This window comes from Polyodon spathula, chromosome 10 (assembly GCF_017654505.1).
Source record: "Polyodon spathula isolate WHYD16114869_AA chromosome 10, ASM1765450v1, whole genome shotgun sequence".
Taxonomy (NCBI): domain Eukaryota; kingdom Metazoa; phylum Chordata; class Actinopteri; order Acipenseriformes; family Polyodontidae; genus Polyodon; species Polyodon spathula.
The window spans coordinates 31,352,487-31,368,130 of NC_054543.1; the positions used below are offsets into that span (position 1 = coordinate 31,352,487).

The 15,644-nt window shown below is 39.8% G+C and overlaps 1 protein-coding gene across 2 annotated transcripts in view; it reads right to left on the minus strand.

Annotated features, from left to right (window-relative positions):
- LOC121322102 (trafficking kinesin-binding protein 2-like) overlaps positions 1-15,644 on the minus strand; it is a 35,218-nt gene that overhangs the window by 17,053 nt on the left and 2,521 nt on the right. For both annotated transcript variants that reach the window (XM_041261622.1, XM_041261623.1), the window contains exons 2-3: positions 6,671-7,019; positions 4,289-4,486 (exon numbers count right to left, since the gene is read on the minus strand). In XM_041261622.1, the coding sequence (XP_041117556.1) occupies positions 4,289-4,486; positions 6,671-6,725 (253 nt within the window). In that variant the 5' untranslated portion in view covers positions 6,726-7,019. The remainder of the gene's footprint in view (positions 1-4,288; positions 4,487-6,670; positions 7,020-15,644) is intronic.

Below are 15,644 nucleotides of genomic sequence, written 5' to 3' on the forward strand. Positions count from 1 at the left end.
ACCACACCTGACTCAGTTTCTCATTTGTATTTATTGTTTATACCTGCTCGGTCAACTGCAGTGAATATTTTGTAGTGAGCTGGGTTATTGAAGTCTGTCCAATTTGGAATACTACATCTACATGTAGAATGTAATATTAAAATATATAATTTCTATATTAAAGGGGGGTGTATTACAACTAACTTCTACACTTCAAAGGGGGTCGTAGTTAAAAACAAGCATGAGAATCACTGATCTACAACTTGCACAAAACAGTGTCCCCTGCTTAGTAAGGTGCAATTTGCTTTATATTTTTTGTCAAAGGGAAATCAAACTGTATGAAACTGGTAACAAGCAACTAAGAAGAAGGTTTAATATGCAAAGGTCCATTTGTTGTTTGATACTACAGTAACATTCAAAGAGTGGCAAAAATTGAAAGGGACTGAACAGCTTACATAATAAAAACGTCTGCATCTCTAGAAAAGTCCGCTCTCAAACAGCTTGGATAATCAATTCATCCAATATGTTAACATGCTCTTGCTTGGAAGGCATCAATTTCACGAAATTGATTCATTTTCAAGCTTCAGCCTCAAGTGGATTGTGAACTTTTCAAACTGCCTGCTTTGAGAGAGACAGAGTCGCGCAACTTCTAGTCTGCCGTGGGCAGTCTATCCACAGAGACAGATTCCCTGCGCTGGATTCCAATGAGCTGTCGAGATTCTTTCAGGGTTTTCAACACTACAGGACATTGACTGCAGACAAAAGCTGTATCTATGGATGCTGCAGACTTCCTGAGAAAAAAGTAGGTTAACATTTCAAACTTGAGCTCACGGATACATTTGTGGACAGATGTGGAAGTGCTGCAGTTTCACTTGCTGCTGCAGCAGATGCCAGTGTGCATTTATTTAATGCAATAAAACCTGCACTTGGAGTAGTGTAGCCAAGTGAGTTGGATGGTTGCAGGGGTGACAACGGCGCTCAGTGCGTTTATTAAATAAAAAAATAAACAGTTTTACAAAACAGAACAAACAGACCTCGCATAACACAAAACGGCACGGTGGCCAAAACAAACAAGTAAGCATCGTGCTGGTGCAGAGCCAGCACGTTTTACCAATTGTTCTCTAGTCCACTTTAAAGTTTTACCTTCCTTCACCACCCGACTCGTTACGCCTCTCGAACGCACTCATCACTGTGCAGCTGCAGGTCTTTTTATATTTGTGACCAAGGGACTAACTAGCTATCAATTATTACATTATCCCTCAGTCACATTCTGCACAGATTTACTATGGATGTGTGACTGGTCACCTAAGTATGTTATGTAGCTGATCAGTCACGCATTCCCACGAGGTATGTAAACAATAAATAATACAAAACAATACCATGGAGGATGGCACTTTGCTCATAAAATCAGTAATAAAATACAAATAACACGGCTTTTTGCCATCATATATCCATAAAATCACAATAATAATAATAATAAATAATAATACTAATAGCACACACACAAACTTACACATAGGGGTGGGACACTCCAACACAAGCCATAACAACAGATAGCAGTTTCAGTACCTATTTCTTATTCATAGATGGAGTGCCCCATACCTGTAATGCATATACATATTTAAGTCCATGTTGAATATACTATACAGAGGTGTTTGCTGCAATATGTTATCAGTAAAACACAAACAACTATTGGAAGATATCTATGCAAACAGAGCCTGATGATCAAATTTATTCCCATGCCTATTTGAATCACAGAGCAACACAGGGGTAAACAGCAGATTGTTATTTTTAGAACCCTGCATCAAAAAGCATTCTTTCAAATGCTTTCATGTGTGTCCCCTTTGCTTATAACAGACAGGAGAGTGTGTCCTATATTATATTGCTTTGATCACAACCTCAGGGATAGGAGTGGTATTTTTATACTTCTGTGTGCTGCGGGAGAGCTTAATTATTGCTTGCAATGTGATATGACAACAGCAACATTGAGAGCAGTACAAACACTTAAGCAATGTATATGCCTCACCTCTGCTCCACAGCAAGAGACGACTTTAATAATTTAATTTTTTTTTTTTTTTTAAAAAGGGTCAGATTTAGTGAGAATATCCTTTAAATGACATTTCTAATGTTAATATTATAAAGCAATTGTTTGCTGGCAAGTAAGAATACAGGGTTGGCTAACACTTTTTTTTTTTAAGGTCATGCAAGCTACTGTACTTGCTATAACCTTGTGCACTGCCTTGCAGTCTTTCCCAATGAGGGGAGATCATACTCCCAAACACAGCATCTACTGCATCTACTGCTAGTAACTGGAGCAGCTCACCTTCCAAAGCGAAGGCTTCATACAGCTCTTCATTCTTGCAGACATCCGTGTTAGAGAAAGGCATGACGGCTCCCCTTTCGTTTACATCCTCGCAGGGAAGCGAGGGGACTCTCACACAAAGCCAATGTGACTTGCTCCTGACAGTCTGTGCCGAGAACCCTGGCATGCAGCGTGTGACATCACACACAAGCCCTTACAGCCCAGCGCACAGCTCAACACTCTCACACACACACCCTCTGCTCTGCCTAGCCATCTGGTCTACTGCTAAATTTACATGCTGTAGGTCCAGCCCACTTGCAAACGGTGATACTGAAATACTCACTAACCTTTTAAAAGCACCATGCAGTAAATTATAATAAAAATTCAAGGGTAACTATTTAGGACTTTTCTGACGCCACCCCTCTTGAATTGGAGGAATAGGCTGCTCTGTTTTTTTTTGGCGCTCGTCCAAACGTTCCCGCATTGCCCTATCTCTGACAACCCCAGCCTTGCATTGTTCTCTATTGTACTGCTTTGTTAAGACAAGGTTATGAGTAGAAGGCTGTTAAAAATTGCTGCTTTTTCCCCACCAATTTGTAAATCACTGGGGGCTGTATTCATAAAGGTACAGTGTGTGGCATAATGTCCAGTCAGTACTAAAATTACAGTTTAACAGACATGTCTGACCCGGAACCAAGAAATAAATATGAAACAAATGCACAAAAGATCCCACCAATTTCTAAACCTAAGTGTCACCCCCAAACTTTCAGTGGAATTAAGTACCATACAAATCCCACCACTGCTAGTTTTACAAAATTACAGGATATCAGCATCATGAATGAGTCGACCCTCATGTACATGTGACATAAGACCACAGCTCATACTGTAAATACAGACAGCGTCCTCCATATATCAGTAACTTGCAGTAAAGAATGTCACACCAAGTCTCACCATAATTGGGAGTCCTGCACAAAGCGATTATTTGGCCTGTGCTCTCCACAGAAATCAGGTGAGGGTCATTGATGTTGATTGGTAAATTAGCCCATTCAAAGTGAAACAAGTGAAGAAACAGCTGCTTATATTTGCGCAGATTCCTGCTTCAGGAGAACAGCAATCCACACAAACCCAAGCAGCTGTTTCTTCACTTGGACTGATAAATCAACACCAATGACCCTCACCTGTGCAGAGCTTGAATAAAATTGGTTTGTGCTGCACTAACAATGTGCCAAGCTGTTCTCTAGACATACAGTATTCAGAAAACATGTGCAGTATACACAGGAATGGATGGCAGCCTCCGTTATATCCGTTACCAGGGGTATGTATCCCCAGCAACGGATTATAGAGTTTACTGCCCTGTTAATGAAAGCTACAAAGTGGTTCTCTTCTACATCATGTTATACTGGGTAATGAATTGATCAGATGTGACAGGCACTGGTTTAATAAAGCTCACTTCATAGAGTACTGTAAATTTGTGCTGGATTTCATCTTCCGAGGCAAACACAACACAATGCAGCAAATTCACTCCTACATATCCCTCAGTGTAGGATTTGTAATGCTCTGATTAGCTACAGAAAAAAAAAAAAAAAACACATACACACACACACAATACAACGACTACAATCTTCCCCAGGACAGGAGAAATCTGAGCTTGCGGATTGTTTTATTCTCTAGAGCAGTCTCCCTCGAAAAGGCGCAAGAAGAACGCCAGAGACACACTTACATGTTTCCAAGGGGCAGCTTTGACCTCTAAACAATCTGGCTGTCCCACCAGGACATCAGAACTCCTGCTGCACAGTGTGTATAAAAGGCTGGCCGAACTCACTGCTGCACAGTGTGTATAAAAGGCTGGCCGAACTCACTGCTGCACAGTGTGTACAAAAGGCTGGCTGCCCTCACTGCTGCACAGTGTGTACAAAAGGCTGGCTGCCCTCACTGCTGCACAGTGTGTACAAAAGGCTGGCTGCCCTCACTGCTGCACAGTGTGTATAAAAGGCTGGTTGCACTCACTCATGTATCGGAAGGTCTCCTCTGCCAGCACTGGTGAGAGAGCACTGGATACGTCGTCGGTGGAGTAGGAGGGTGACTGGACCCAGTCCTGGCTGTCGTACAGGTACAGGGAGTCGGCCCGCAGGCTGTACTGGGGCAGCTGGTCCTCCAGGAGGCTCACCAGCTCTGCCTCAGGAAGATCCTCACTGCAGCCCACATCTGCACAGAAGAGAGAGACAGAAATGACATAACCGGCACAACCAAAGCAAATCATATTTAATTAATTTTAAACAATTTCCTAACTAGCATTGTCTGATGAGATGCAGTATCTTGTTTTAATTTGGTTTCCCAAAGATACCGCAGAGCACACAAATCAGCTGTTACTGTACATCAATAAAGTAGCACAACCTAGAATGCAATGTCCTGGTTTTATAACTGAATAGTATACTGTTTAAAACGCCTATGACACTTTACAGGAATGAATAAAATGCAACCCTGAATAGGTATCACTGTGTTAGTCTGTATGGTACATCAAAGCTAAAACTAAGGTAACAATATTCATTCAAGCCACTAGATGGTGCACTCCTACACACAAGCTTCAACAGAAAGCAAACCTATAATATGTGTGTTCTTCCTGAGCCAACAATGGCAAATGACTATCAATTAATAGTGATACAAGAACTAGGTCAAACAACGTTTTTTTTTTTTTGTTAAATAGTAATAATTTCAATCACCATGCTGTATATCATCATTATGTACAGAATAGTATAAAACTGTTAAAAGCCGGATAACCGGTACTTAAAACTCATTGTAAATAGATCAAATCGGGGAAGTGGTATTTAAGACCTGCTGTGGATGTCATTAGGTAAGCAAATAAGGTGTAAGTATCATTGCAGAGTTTACAGTATGTACATTAACTACTTGTGTTCAAGACACATGTACAAATGTTAAGACAGACGGATGTACAGACAGAGACACCTCCAGATCCCACAATCTGATCCCCACAATGACCTGATAACAGAAGCTTGACTGCTGTTAATAATGTCGACACCAATTGTAGAACTGGTTTTCCAGATGTATGGTCCAATGTAACAGTAAACTTGTAGTTCAAGTTTTGTTCTGCTTTATGGACATAATCTAAATAGTATTATAGAAGATGTTCAGTGTGTAATACATATGAACTGTGTGTGTGTGCAATGCCATCTCAAGTACTGGAACAGACTAGAAACAAGTAATGAGCCATTCAGGTTGCATGTAGCTCGACAAATATGAGAGCCTTCATACAGTACAAAAGGTCAAAGAAAGGTATCAGTACCGAAACTATTTAGTTATCTTTAAGTTTCTTGGCATTGAAAAACATTTCAGACAACACTACATTAGGACACCTATTCATGTCAGCCTATCCAGAAAGTAATGAACCATGTTCAGTCAGTCCAGTCTTCCACTCACTCTAATTCTAAAAGACTGGCTGTACAGTACATGGGGTGCTATTAATGCAGCAATTCTCATACACAGTATTAAATCTATGGTTGCTGCCTTCAAGGCCAAATATTTCTTAGAGCTGAGAATTCAGATATAGTACCAACCACCCACCCTACCACTGCTGTTGTATCACCTATACAACAGGTGTTCACAACTGAGACAGTCTGATCCCCTTCACTACAGTAGCATTGTGTGGTGTTTGGGTTAATATACACTGGTGTTATCAGACCAGTTTCTGCAGAAATGATGACAAACATAGTCCTTTTCAGTCAGCAGACCTGTGCGACAGCCATTATATAACAGGCACTGATTAATGTCAATGAACATAATCCCGTCAGGGGTATTTCATCATTGTCCCAGCATGGGAGGAGCATTTTCATTATTATAGCTTAAAAGTTCACCCCCCCCCCCCCCCCCGTCACCCCCCCCTGTTGTGAGGCAAAACTTACTAGAGTAGGAAGAGCAGACCTTCTCACTGAGGCCCGTTGTAACCTTACTAACCAAATTCATCATTGTCAATTTTAAATAGTTAAAATTGAGCCGGCTATGACCAACCGAATCTTCTTGACTACAACACAGTAACATTTTACATGCAAGGTGGGGTGTGACAAGTGATGCTAAATACATATGATACATATATAACTGGCTGGTAGGTTGGTATGTCTATAAAATTGAGCTGGCAGAAGTGGATTTCAGTCAGAAATAACTAGACGCTCATTCAGAGTGTCAAAGCTTTTTGTTTCCTGTTTCAGGGAAGCATTCCAGGGCTCCCGTATCACTCACGTAATTCTAATTGGAATGCCTGCGGCATAATTGGAACTGTAATTGAACAAAATTGTAATTGGAATTTCAGAAAACAATTCTGCTGTAATTGTCTTGTGCCCAGGTCTGCTCTCTAGTTGATGAAACTGCTTTCCTTACCAGTGATGGGTCCCATCTCTTTGCGCTCCACAGTCATGGATTTAACTTCAAACATCACTCAGCCAGAAACAGCGCCCAGGATCCTCTCCTGCATTGGACTCCCACTTTGATTTGGTGCCCAGTGGGGGTGGGTTCTTTGGGTTAAAGAGAGTGGCTGCCACAATGGGGTCCAGTTATGGCGGCAGCCACTCGCTGTGCTGTTCCATTCAACTGGCCAGCTTCCAGGCCTTGCTTATTCAAACTGCTTCACGGAAACACATGTAGGCTGGTGTCAAATTCTGTTCTGTCAAATCGTAAAAACCAGAAAATGCAGCACTAAACAAGGGTCACAAATTCCACTGCCCGTCGCCTACAAAGGAAAAAGAGACATAAGTATTACTGGACAAGACAATCTCATTTCAGCATTCTGTTTATTTCATAATCAACTCCACCTTAAAATCATAAAAACTGGTCTAACCAGCTTGGCTTGAAACCACTGTGTGCTTCATCATGTGACAGTATTGCCAATGACACCTTTGGAAGCCTGGATTACAATATAGGAATCACACTGCTTTTTGGGGAAGTCAGTTCTCTTACTTTTCACCAATGATAAAAGTCCTAGAGTGCTTTGAAAGCCTTGCTGAGATAAGCGCTGCATGTGCATGTAAACCATGCTTTATTTTATCATGACAGTTTCTGTATCCCCTCCCCAACAGAATCGTCACACCAGTGAGAAGCATGCTTCCTAGCAAGATCAAAATCATTTCAGTTAATTGAGGATGTCAAGACTGATGGTTACAACCCTTTAGTAGTGTCAAGTCAAGATTAAAACCAGTCACTTATCCTTAAATGGGATCCAACCAATATCAATATACAGGGAAAGCACATATTTTATTTAATTAGTATTATTTGCTCCAAGATTTGTGACTGCTCTTCCGAGGGTCTGAACCACTTCACTGTACAGTAAAGTGACTGCTCTTCCGAGGGTCTGAACACTTCACTTGCACATTAAGACAAGAATTAAAAGCTCATTTATCCCTGAAGGCTTTTCTAGTTGACTGCATAATAAATAAGATTAGGACCTTTAAAGTCAAGTTAAAACCGCAATGGATTATATAGAGCTACAGTAAAACGTTAAGTACAATACATATTTGAAGAAGGTACTGTAGTTAGACAAAAAACACATTTGCTACTTGGAAACACCAAGTTTTAAAAAGGGAGGAGAGAGAGAGAAAGAAAGAGACAGAGGTGTACATTGGCTTACTGTTCTGGTTTTACTATGCAATACTGTACTTTAAGCAAATCCAGCACATTCTACAAAGTGTAAAAAAATCAAAATAAAAACACACCTCAGGAGTACAATGCTCTACGTTGCTGGAGTACTTTGATTCATTCTATTTAAAGGTTTCTTTCCAATAAAAAATAGTAATGCAATCCTCCAGGCAAGATGTATTCCACATAGAAACACAGTGTTTCTTTTCCCTCTGGCACACAGCAGCTCAACTAACAAGAGGAACTGTTCAGCCCACCTAGATATCCAGAGAAAGGCTGAAAGCTCATTCCTGGAAATGTCAAGGTTATTGTTACACACTGGATTACTGGAACACAGTAAGTCAAGCTGGATTCAATCGATATACAGTAGACCAGTGTATCATTTTCAGTCTCCTTAGGTTTCCAGGTGACATCATTTTTATTCCTAATGGATGATGACCAATACATGCAGTAAGCGGTCAGGTAGTGTAGATATTAACAGGGCAGGTACTGGGCAGTCCATTCCTCTGCAGGTTTAGCAGTACACTGCATAATGCTAGGACTTGGATGTAGGCTTTACTGGTGCAGTTAAACAATTCCAAGGCTGGTACAAAAGGACAGACTTGGCCAGGCAGGTGTCCATGTAATAGTTTTGAACAGATCAATACCAGGTGTGCCCAACAAGCCAATCCGACACACCATCAATTAGTGCCATTAAGTACACCTGGTATAGAGCTGGTAGAGGATTCCCAGTCAGGCTTTTAAAACCTCTTACCTCTTATTAGCACTGACTATTATTACCACACTTCCCTTTTCTTAGTGAGATTTGGGTTCTTATAAATTTATAGTTTAATGTATATTTCAAAAGACAACACTAAGTAAAAGCTTCCTTACAAAACCGCTTCCTATGAGGTACCTCAGATTCACAGAACATAGATAAGAGTGTGTGTGACCAGCTTAACCCTGACTACTGCAGCCCAGACCTCAGAACCCAAACCCTAGATAAGAGTGTGTGGGAGTTTCAGAAGCCTCTTCAAAATAACTGTACAGGACTGTATAGAACGTTGTGCCCTTGTGTTTTAGTACAGTACATTCGACGTAGCAAACCGCTTGTATGGCAATACAAACCACCAGTAGAAGAATTTCACAGAAAATGTGGGGTATACAAATAGCCAGCATGAAATGAAAAAGGACAGGCTGCGCTGCAAGCACAATTGCTTGAGGCACGCAACAAAACATTTTTAAAATGCAAGGTGATCTCCGTTACAAGAGTTATGTCATATTGTCCGTTTTGGGATCATCCCAAGAGTCCAGTTGCATCACTTACTCATTTTTAACATTAAAAACTGTCTCCTAGGTGACCTACAGTGCACTGTAGACCTCATGTGTCACGCATTGCTTCATGGTTAGGGTGAAGCCCCTTTAGCTTTTCCTCATTCACTCTCAGGAATTAATAGCTCACCTGACCATGAACATACAATATACTGTAATTGGGCATTCTGTTTTCAGGTGTTTATTATTTCCCCTTTTCTGATATTAAACTCTACATAAGAACTGACCCTGCGATACTGTCCAAAAGTGCTCTTCTGTAGTGGTGACGTGTTAAGGCATCTTAAGAACTGCTCAAATGAAAAAACAGCACAGATGGGAATTACTGTACAGTGTTATACCTCTACTACTGCAACAAAACACAGTAACCTGCACCATGAACTCAAAGCAAGCAGTAGTTTCAGTAGCGTTTTATCTGTTTATCAGTAAAAACCTCAGCTCTCTAGATAATTCAGAGCAGCACACTGCAGAATGCAACAATGAGGTTCTTGTGGGTCCATAATTTCACAGGTACTGTGCTGTAAGAATGCAACACTGAGGTTCTTGTGGGTCCATAATTCCACAGGTACTGTTCTGTAATGGACGTTACTGTAGGTAAAGTAACTCAAACCTAGTGGAAATGGGGGCCCTAACAGACTTAATCGAAGTCAAAGTGAAAACAAATGCTGGCAAAACAAAATTGTTCTTCAGCTCTTCAGTCTGCCCTGGATATGCCAGCTGGGAGCAGTGAACAGCCCTCTGGATGCAGCACCTCCTCTACTGTACTGCACTGTAACACAGACCCCCCCCCCCCCCCCCCCCCCCCCCATAGGCTATAAAGGGAACAGCTCCACTGCAAGCACGTCACATTCGTCATGCAATTTCACCAAGAAGCCTTCTTCACAACAAAACAGTACAAAAAGATGAAAGTGAAACCCCACAGGACAGAAATTAGATCGTCCCCTGGACTAATACCAACATTGATGTTTAGTAATTAAAATTTCTTTCTTTCTTTATTTTCAAATTTAGAGTGCCCAATTATTTTCTCCCTCACAGCTCAGGAGAACTGAAGGTTCAGGGTGTGTCCTCTGATCCCACAACCAAGCCAGTTTCCTCTTATACCCAATTTTATACTCAATTTCTGTCGCAAATCATAAATTACTGTACAGGCTGAGATTGGGACTGGAGCCAGACAGAGCTCCCTCCTCCACACAGTGACATCACTCCCTGGAAGTGCAGACCGATCCCAGCTACTGTCACAGTTACAGCATGTGAAGCAAACACACATAGCCTTTATCCTACTGTATAGTACTGTCATCCCATACAAATTGACATTTCAGTCTACATTACTATATACTGTAGCCTTACAGCATGGTACATATGGTTAAGTATAAACCAGATTTGTTTTTACTTTAAATGTATTTTTTACTTCTTCAGTTATCTCCTTATTAGGCATATGCTAAAACACACATGTCTTTACTAAGAAAGTTAAATGCTAGTACAGTACTCCTCTGCTCATTGATTCTAAGTAAGCTTTTTGTTGGTGCAGAAGATTATTGCACAAGAAACCGCTTTTGCATTTGCATCCAAGCTGCATAGAGCTGTACTGATCATCACGGCTCTTCATACGTTTCCTAATAGGGATGTCTGATAAGAAACTAAACCAGATGTACTATCAGCTACTCCTGGTAGTGTACAGCATGAGTTACCTTGACACAGAGACTAAGGAGATGCCTGCTTAGGGTTACTACCAAACCAGTTCAGAAGCCAGTAAGGCGTAACCGTACATAGAACTGATGCAGTAACTTAGCTGGCAGTGAACTGTACTGAGTGGAATGCAATAAACATGTGCAATCAGCCACCCAATGCCCAGTCGATTATTGGACATGTAATAAAAGACAATAATCAATGCACAAATGTGTAGACTCTTATACACAATAATGTTATGCGTGTATTGAGAAAACTTTATTATGAAAAAGACAGAAGTCATTATTTGCATTGGATTCTCCCATTCTCATTCCAAAATAAATAGAAACTGAAGAGGACCTCTAACTTGGGCACCAAGGCATGTAAAATAGAAGTTATAGCGATCAATAATTGAATAATCAATAAATATATGCATTTATTGTTGTATCCCTCACACATACCCACTCTTACAGTTGTGATAGGGCAGGGAGTCCTGTGCATGGGAAATGTATGTTTGTGGCAGGGAGAGGGTTAAAATCTCCCTTCCAAACTAAATTGCTTAATTGTTTTATTGTTAATTATCCCCTGCACCTGCTACCATTGTAGATTAGAGTCAGGTACAGGGTATTTAAAGAAAGAGCACGTTTGAGGGTGTGCTCAGTGGAAAGAATTCAAAGGTACTGTGTAAAGCCTTTTTGTGTTATTTGTAAAAACTTTTTTTTTGTTTTTGTTTTAACAGGTAAACAGCTTAGCTGTCTTGTTTTGTAGTCAATGTTCCAGTTTTTGTTTAGTTAGTGCTTGAAAAGAGCTAGGTGTTTGTTTTGTTTTGGTAAATAAAATTGCGCAACCTCGCTAAACTGTTCCAGTGTCGGGTCAGTGGGTTTTAAAGGGGCAACGAACCCCAGTGGAAACAGCTCGGTTACACAGTTTAAATGCTAAACTTCCTCAATTTGTATTTTCTTTCTTTCAAGTTACTTGAAATTCAATTTCAACAGCATGGAAACAAGTACTCATTCCTAAAATGATGTCTTATGACTGTACTGTACTTTTCCATTGAAACAACTTTATTTTATCCAAATTCAGCCAGTCATCTGTCTTTTCTGATTCTGGCCCTTGGCAAACAGCCAATACCCTGAAAATAAAACCTAGCCCAATGAGCTGACCCATTTTCCAGAGTCAAAACCCAAGCCACAGCTTATAATCTTCTTAAAGAAAAAAAACAAACATTCAAAATATATTGCTTCAAATACTAATGAAAAAACTAAATGTACAGTAATGCAAAAGCACATCCCGGCAATGATGCTGGCCTACTGTAACACATTTACAGACGAACAAGAGCCCTGTTGATAAAACTTTTAATCACTGTTTAATTAAGAGGATGTTTTAAAATCTCTCCCAAAAATAGTCCTTAAAACAGTCCTAATGTTTTCGGGTTATGCTTAAATTCTATTTAAGCATAACCCGAAAATTTGATCCGATTTGATCAGATTAATGTTTTAATGTTTTTATTAGTCCTTACTTTAGTAAAACGAGTGTGAAATAAACAAATACAAAACATCATTAAAATTCAAACAAGAAAAAAGTGACTTACCACGGTTAGTTTCCAAGTGCACCCGCCCAGAGTTCTGTAGCGGCGATTAACGTGTTGTTCCTCCAATCAGTGACGTGGTACACTTTCGCCTATCTCCCCTCCCTTTCCGGTTTAGAGTTAATGTCGTTTTGTTTTCTCATTTGTTAATTTGTTTTTCAATTTGTCGTTGTGTTTTCTGATTTTCTATTTTTTTTTCTAATTTGTCGTTGTGTTTTCTGATTTGCTATTTTGTTTTTCAATTTGTCATTGTGTTTTGCACTTCAGGGCCACCGTAACATACAGTACACGGTGCAAGACAAATGTTACCACACATTTACAGGGATGGCAGTAAGACTCCTATTGCATAGACGTTTAGTCCATTCCAGGTTTTACTTCCAACTTGATTAGCCACAGTGTATAGGTAACCAACTCAGGTGTGTCTTATTAAACTCATAGAAAACACAGGCTATGCAATGGGAGTCTAATTTCCATCCCTGCATTTACAGTTTCTCAAGTAGAAGTACAAGATTAACTGAAATTCAGAACACTGATTCCCAAGATATAAAAGCATAACTGTGACATAGTCCATCCCCCGCCTCTATGTTCCCCAGTCACCAGGGGCATACAACCAAGTGGACAAGCCCCTTTTGAATTTGGACATCTGGATTTCTCTCAGGGGGTCCGTGGTTGTTCACCATAAAACTAGACTTCATACTGTGTATATCTTTATCTCCACAACCACCTTTTTATAATAAAGCAGGGGTGCACTGTAGCATTTTAATCACATTCTGCAGATAAACATTAAACTCAGTGTGCTCCAATTACCAATTTGCCCAGTTCCCATTTTCCTGGCTACAGAGCAAACATGTCCTTCAGTGCACCCCTTCAGCCACCTGCTAACTGTGCAGCTGGTCAAGCTCTAAAATGCTGTCCATGAAATCAACCACTAGCTAAACACAGCTACTGTGCTTGCTGCATATCAGAAGCAAAGGCTGACACAGTGGTGAGCAATAAACTGCTCACTACAGTAAGTTGTTTTGGAGAAAGGTGACCAAGAAGAGAATACATACTAAGACTGAACTAGGCCTTCTTAGGTTTTCAGATTAATAATAACTTCTATTATCCAGTTACTCCTACTAAATCTATTTTGCCTGGCAATCTATTGTAATCTTCTGCCGCTTCAGAAGAGCCTCTCTCCCTCTCTCAGTAGTAGATTAGCAATGAATGAAATGGACAGATTTAGTTGCAGACTTCTTTATTTTTAGCTTAGCTTCTGTAAATACATTCTTATAAAAAGAAAATATAAATCTTTGTCACTGGGGCTTCTGTGTGGAAAAATACGTAAAGGTAGTTTGATTTTTACAAAGCTAAACCTACCATACCGTCACCACTTGTATACAAAACACTGCAATACAAAATCCGTAGTTTACATTCGGTTTCAGCTTGTGGGTGTCGAGTAGGGAGAGAAAATAATTCTAATCTTCATTTTCCTGTCCAGATTTCTTCTTTTGGAAAGACAGCAAGTACATTTGGCTACAGAGAGTTGGAGCCTCTCTGGCAGCACAAACATGCTTTTATTTAAAAAACAGAGAATGCTGCAGGAACCACCACTTCCTGTTTTCAAAACTTAAATAGCAGATGACTAAATGTTTGAATCCTTAATTGTTGTTAATGCTTCATATCCTGTCAAACTCAGCCTTAAGCATTGCTAAAATCTACAGTAACGCCTCAGGAACAAGGAACAGGCTTTATTGTAACACTTAATCAGAATTAGACCACACTAGGAAATTATAACCATTTGAAACTAAAGAAACTGTCAATCTGCCAATGTTTTAAAAATGAAATTTGCAATGAATGACACCTTTAATATAATTTTGAGCTCTCGAAATAAGAAATGTGGAAGTAGACAAGAGCTGAATAGTATTATTTATTCATAACCCAGGGAGTCATAATAAATAGAACAAATAAGGCTAAACCTCAAACCACTTATTATTATTATTATTATTATTTATTGGGAATCTTTCCCGACAAGTCAGCTTGTATCCTCGCTTGACTAGCTAGTAACCAGTGCCACTGCAAACACTCACGCCCAGCAATGCAAAAACATGACAAAACGCACTTCATTCGACACTGCTGATGTCACTTGGTGAAATAGTGTGTCAGAATCACAATGATCAGACGAAAGAAAAATATCTCAATTTCAAATCATCTGAGAAAACAAAAATGACAATAACCCTTAGTATAAATCACATAATTAGATTAAATGAAGCTTTGCTCCTAAGCACAATGCACATATTTTGAACCTGTGGCTGGTTACCTCTTTAATCACACACAAATGTGGAAGAGCAGTACTGCAGTGGCTGACCTCTGGGTACTACAGAGTGCTGCACAGCATTTTAGAGACTGTAAAATCCAGTTCCCAATCTAATGTGCCGCATCAGCAACAATGGCAAATTCATTTAACACTTGTGCCAGAAGGGGTGGCCTTGAGATTTGCAGCCCATGTTAAGCACATCAAACCACTGAACTGTGATTATTACAAAAAGACCACGACCCACAGCTTGGAGTTTATCAGGGATGCCCAGTTATAAGGTGCATAGTTCACCCCCTAGTCTCTGTAAAAGAGTCTGCTAAATGATATTATTATTATTATTATTATTATTATTATTATTTATTTATTATTATTATTATTAATAATGTCAAACTACAAGCAGTACCTCTATCAGTTCCAGCTGGACTACAGTAAAGCAGTGATTTGAGGTGTAAACAAATACATTTCTGTGAATAATCCATGCTTAGCCTGCAGTCACAGCAACACTTCCAGATACTGCACTGCAGAGCTGCAAACACCAAGTAAAAGGTAACTTCCAGAAAAGATGCACTTCAGAATGAAGCCAGATACATTTTCAAACTGCAGAGCATAATGATTTTAAACATACTTCCTTAAATGTAAAATAATATTCTGTTCTAGAAGGTACTATGGTGCTGGGGTTTTCTAGAGTGTTCATCAGTAATGGCTCAAATTAAAATATTTCAAATGTAATGAGCTCCCATCTCAGCCCATTGAACTGAATGGAGCTGGACGTGAACTGCAAACCATACAGTTAAAAAACGAACGACTTCAGTATTATTAACTCATCAGCCGCAAGGAGGAAATCCAGTACTGCTGGAAAAATCAAG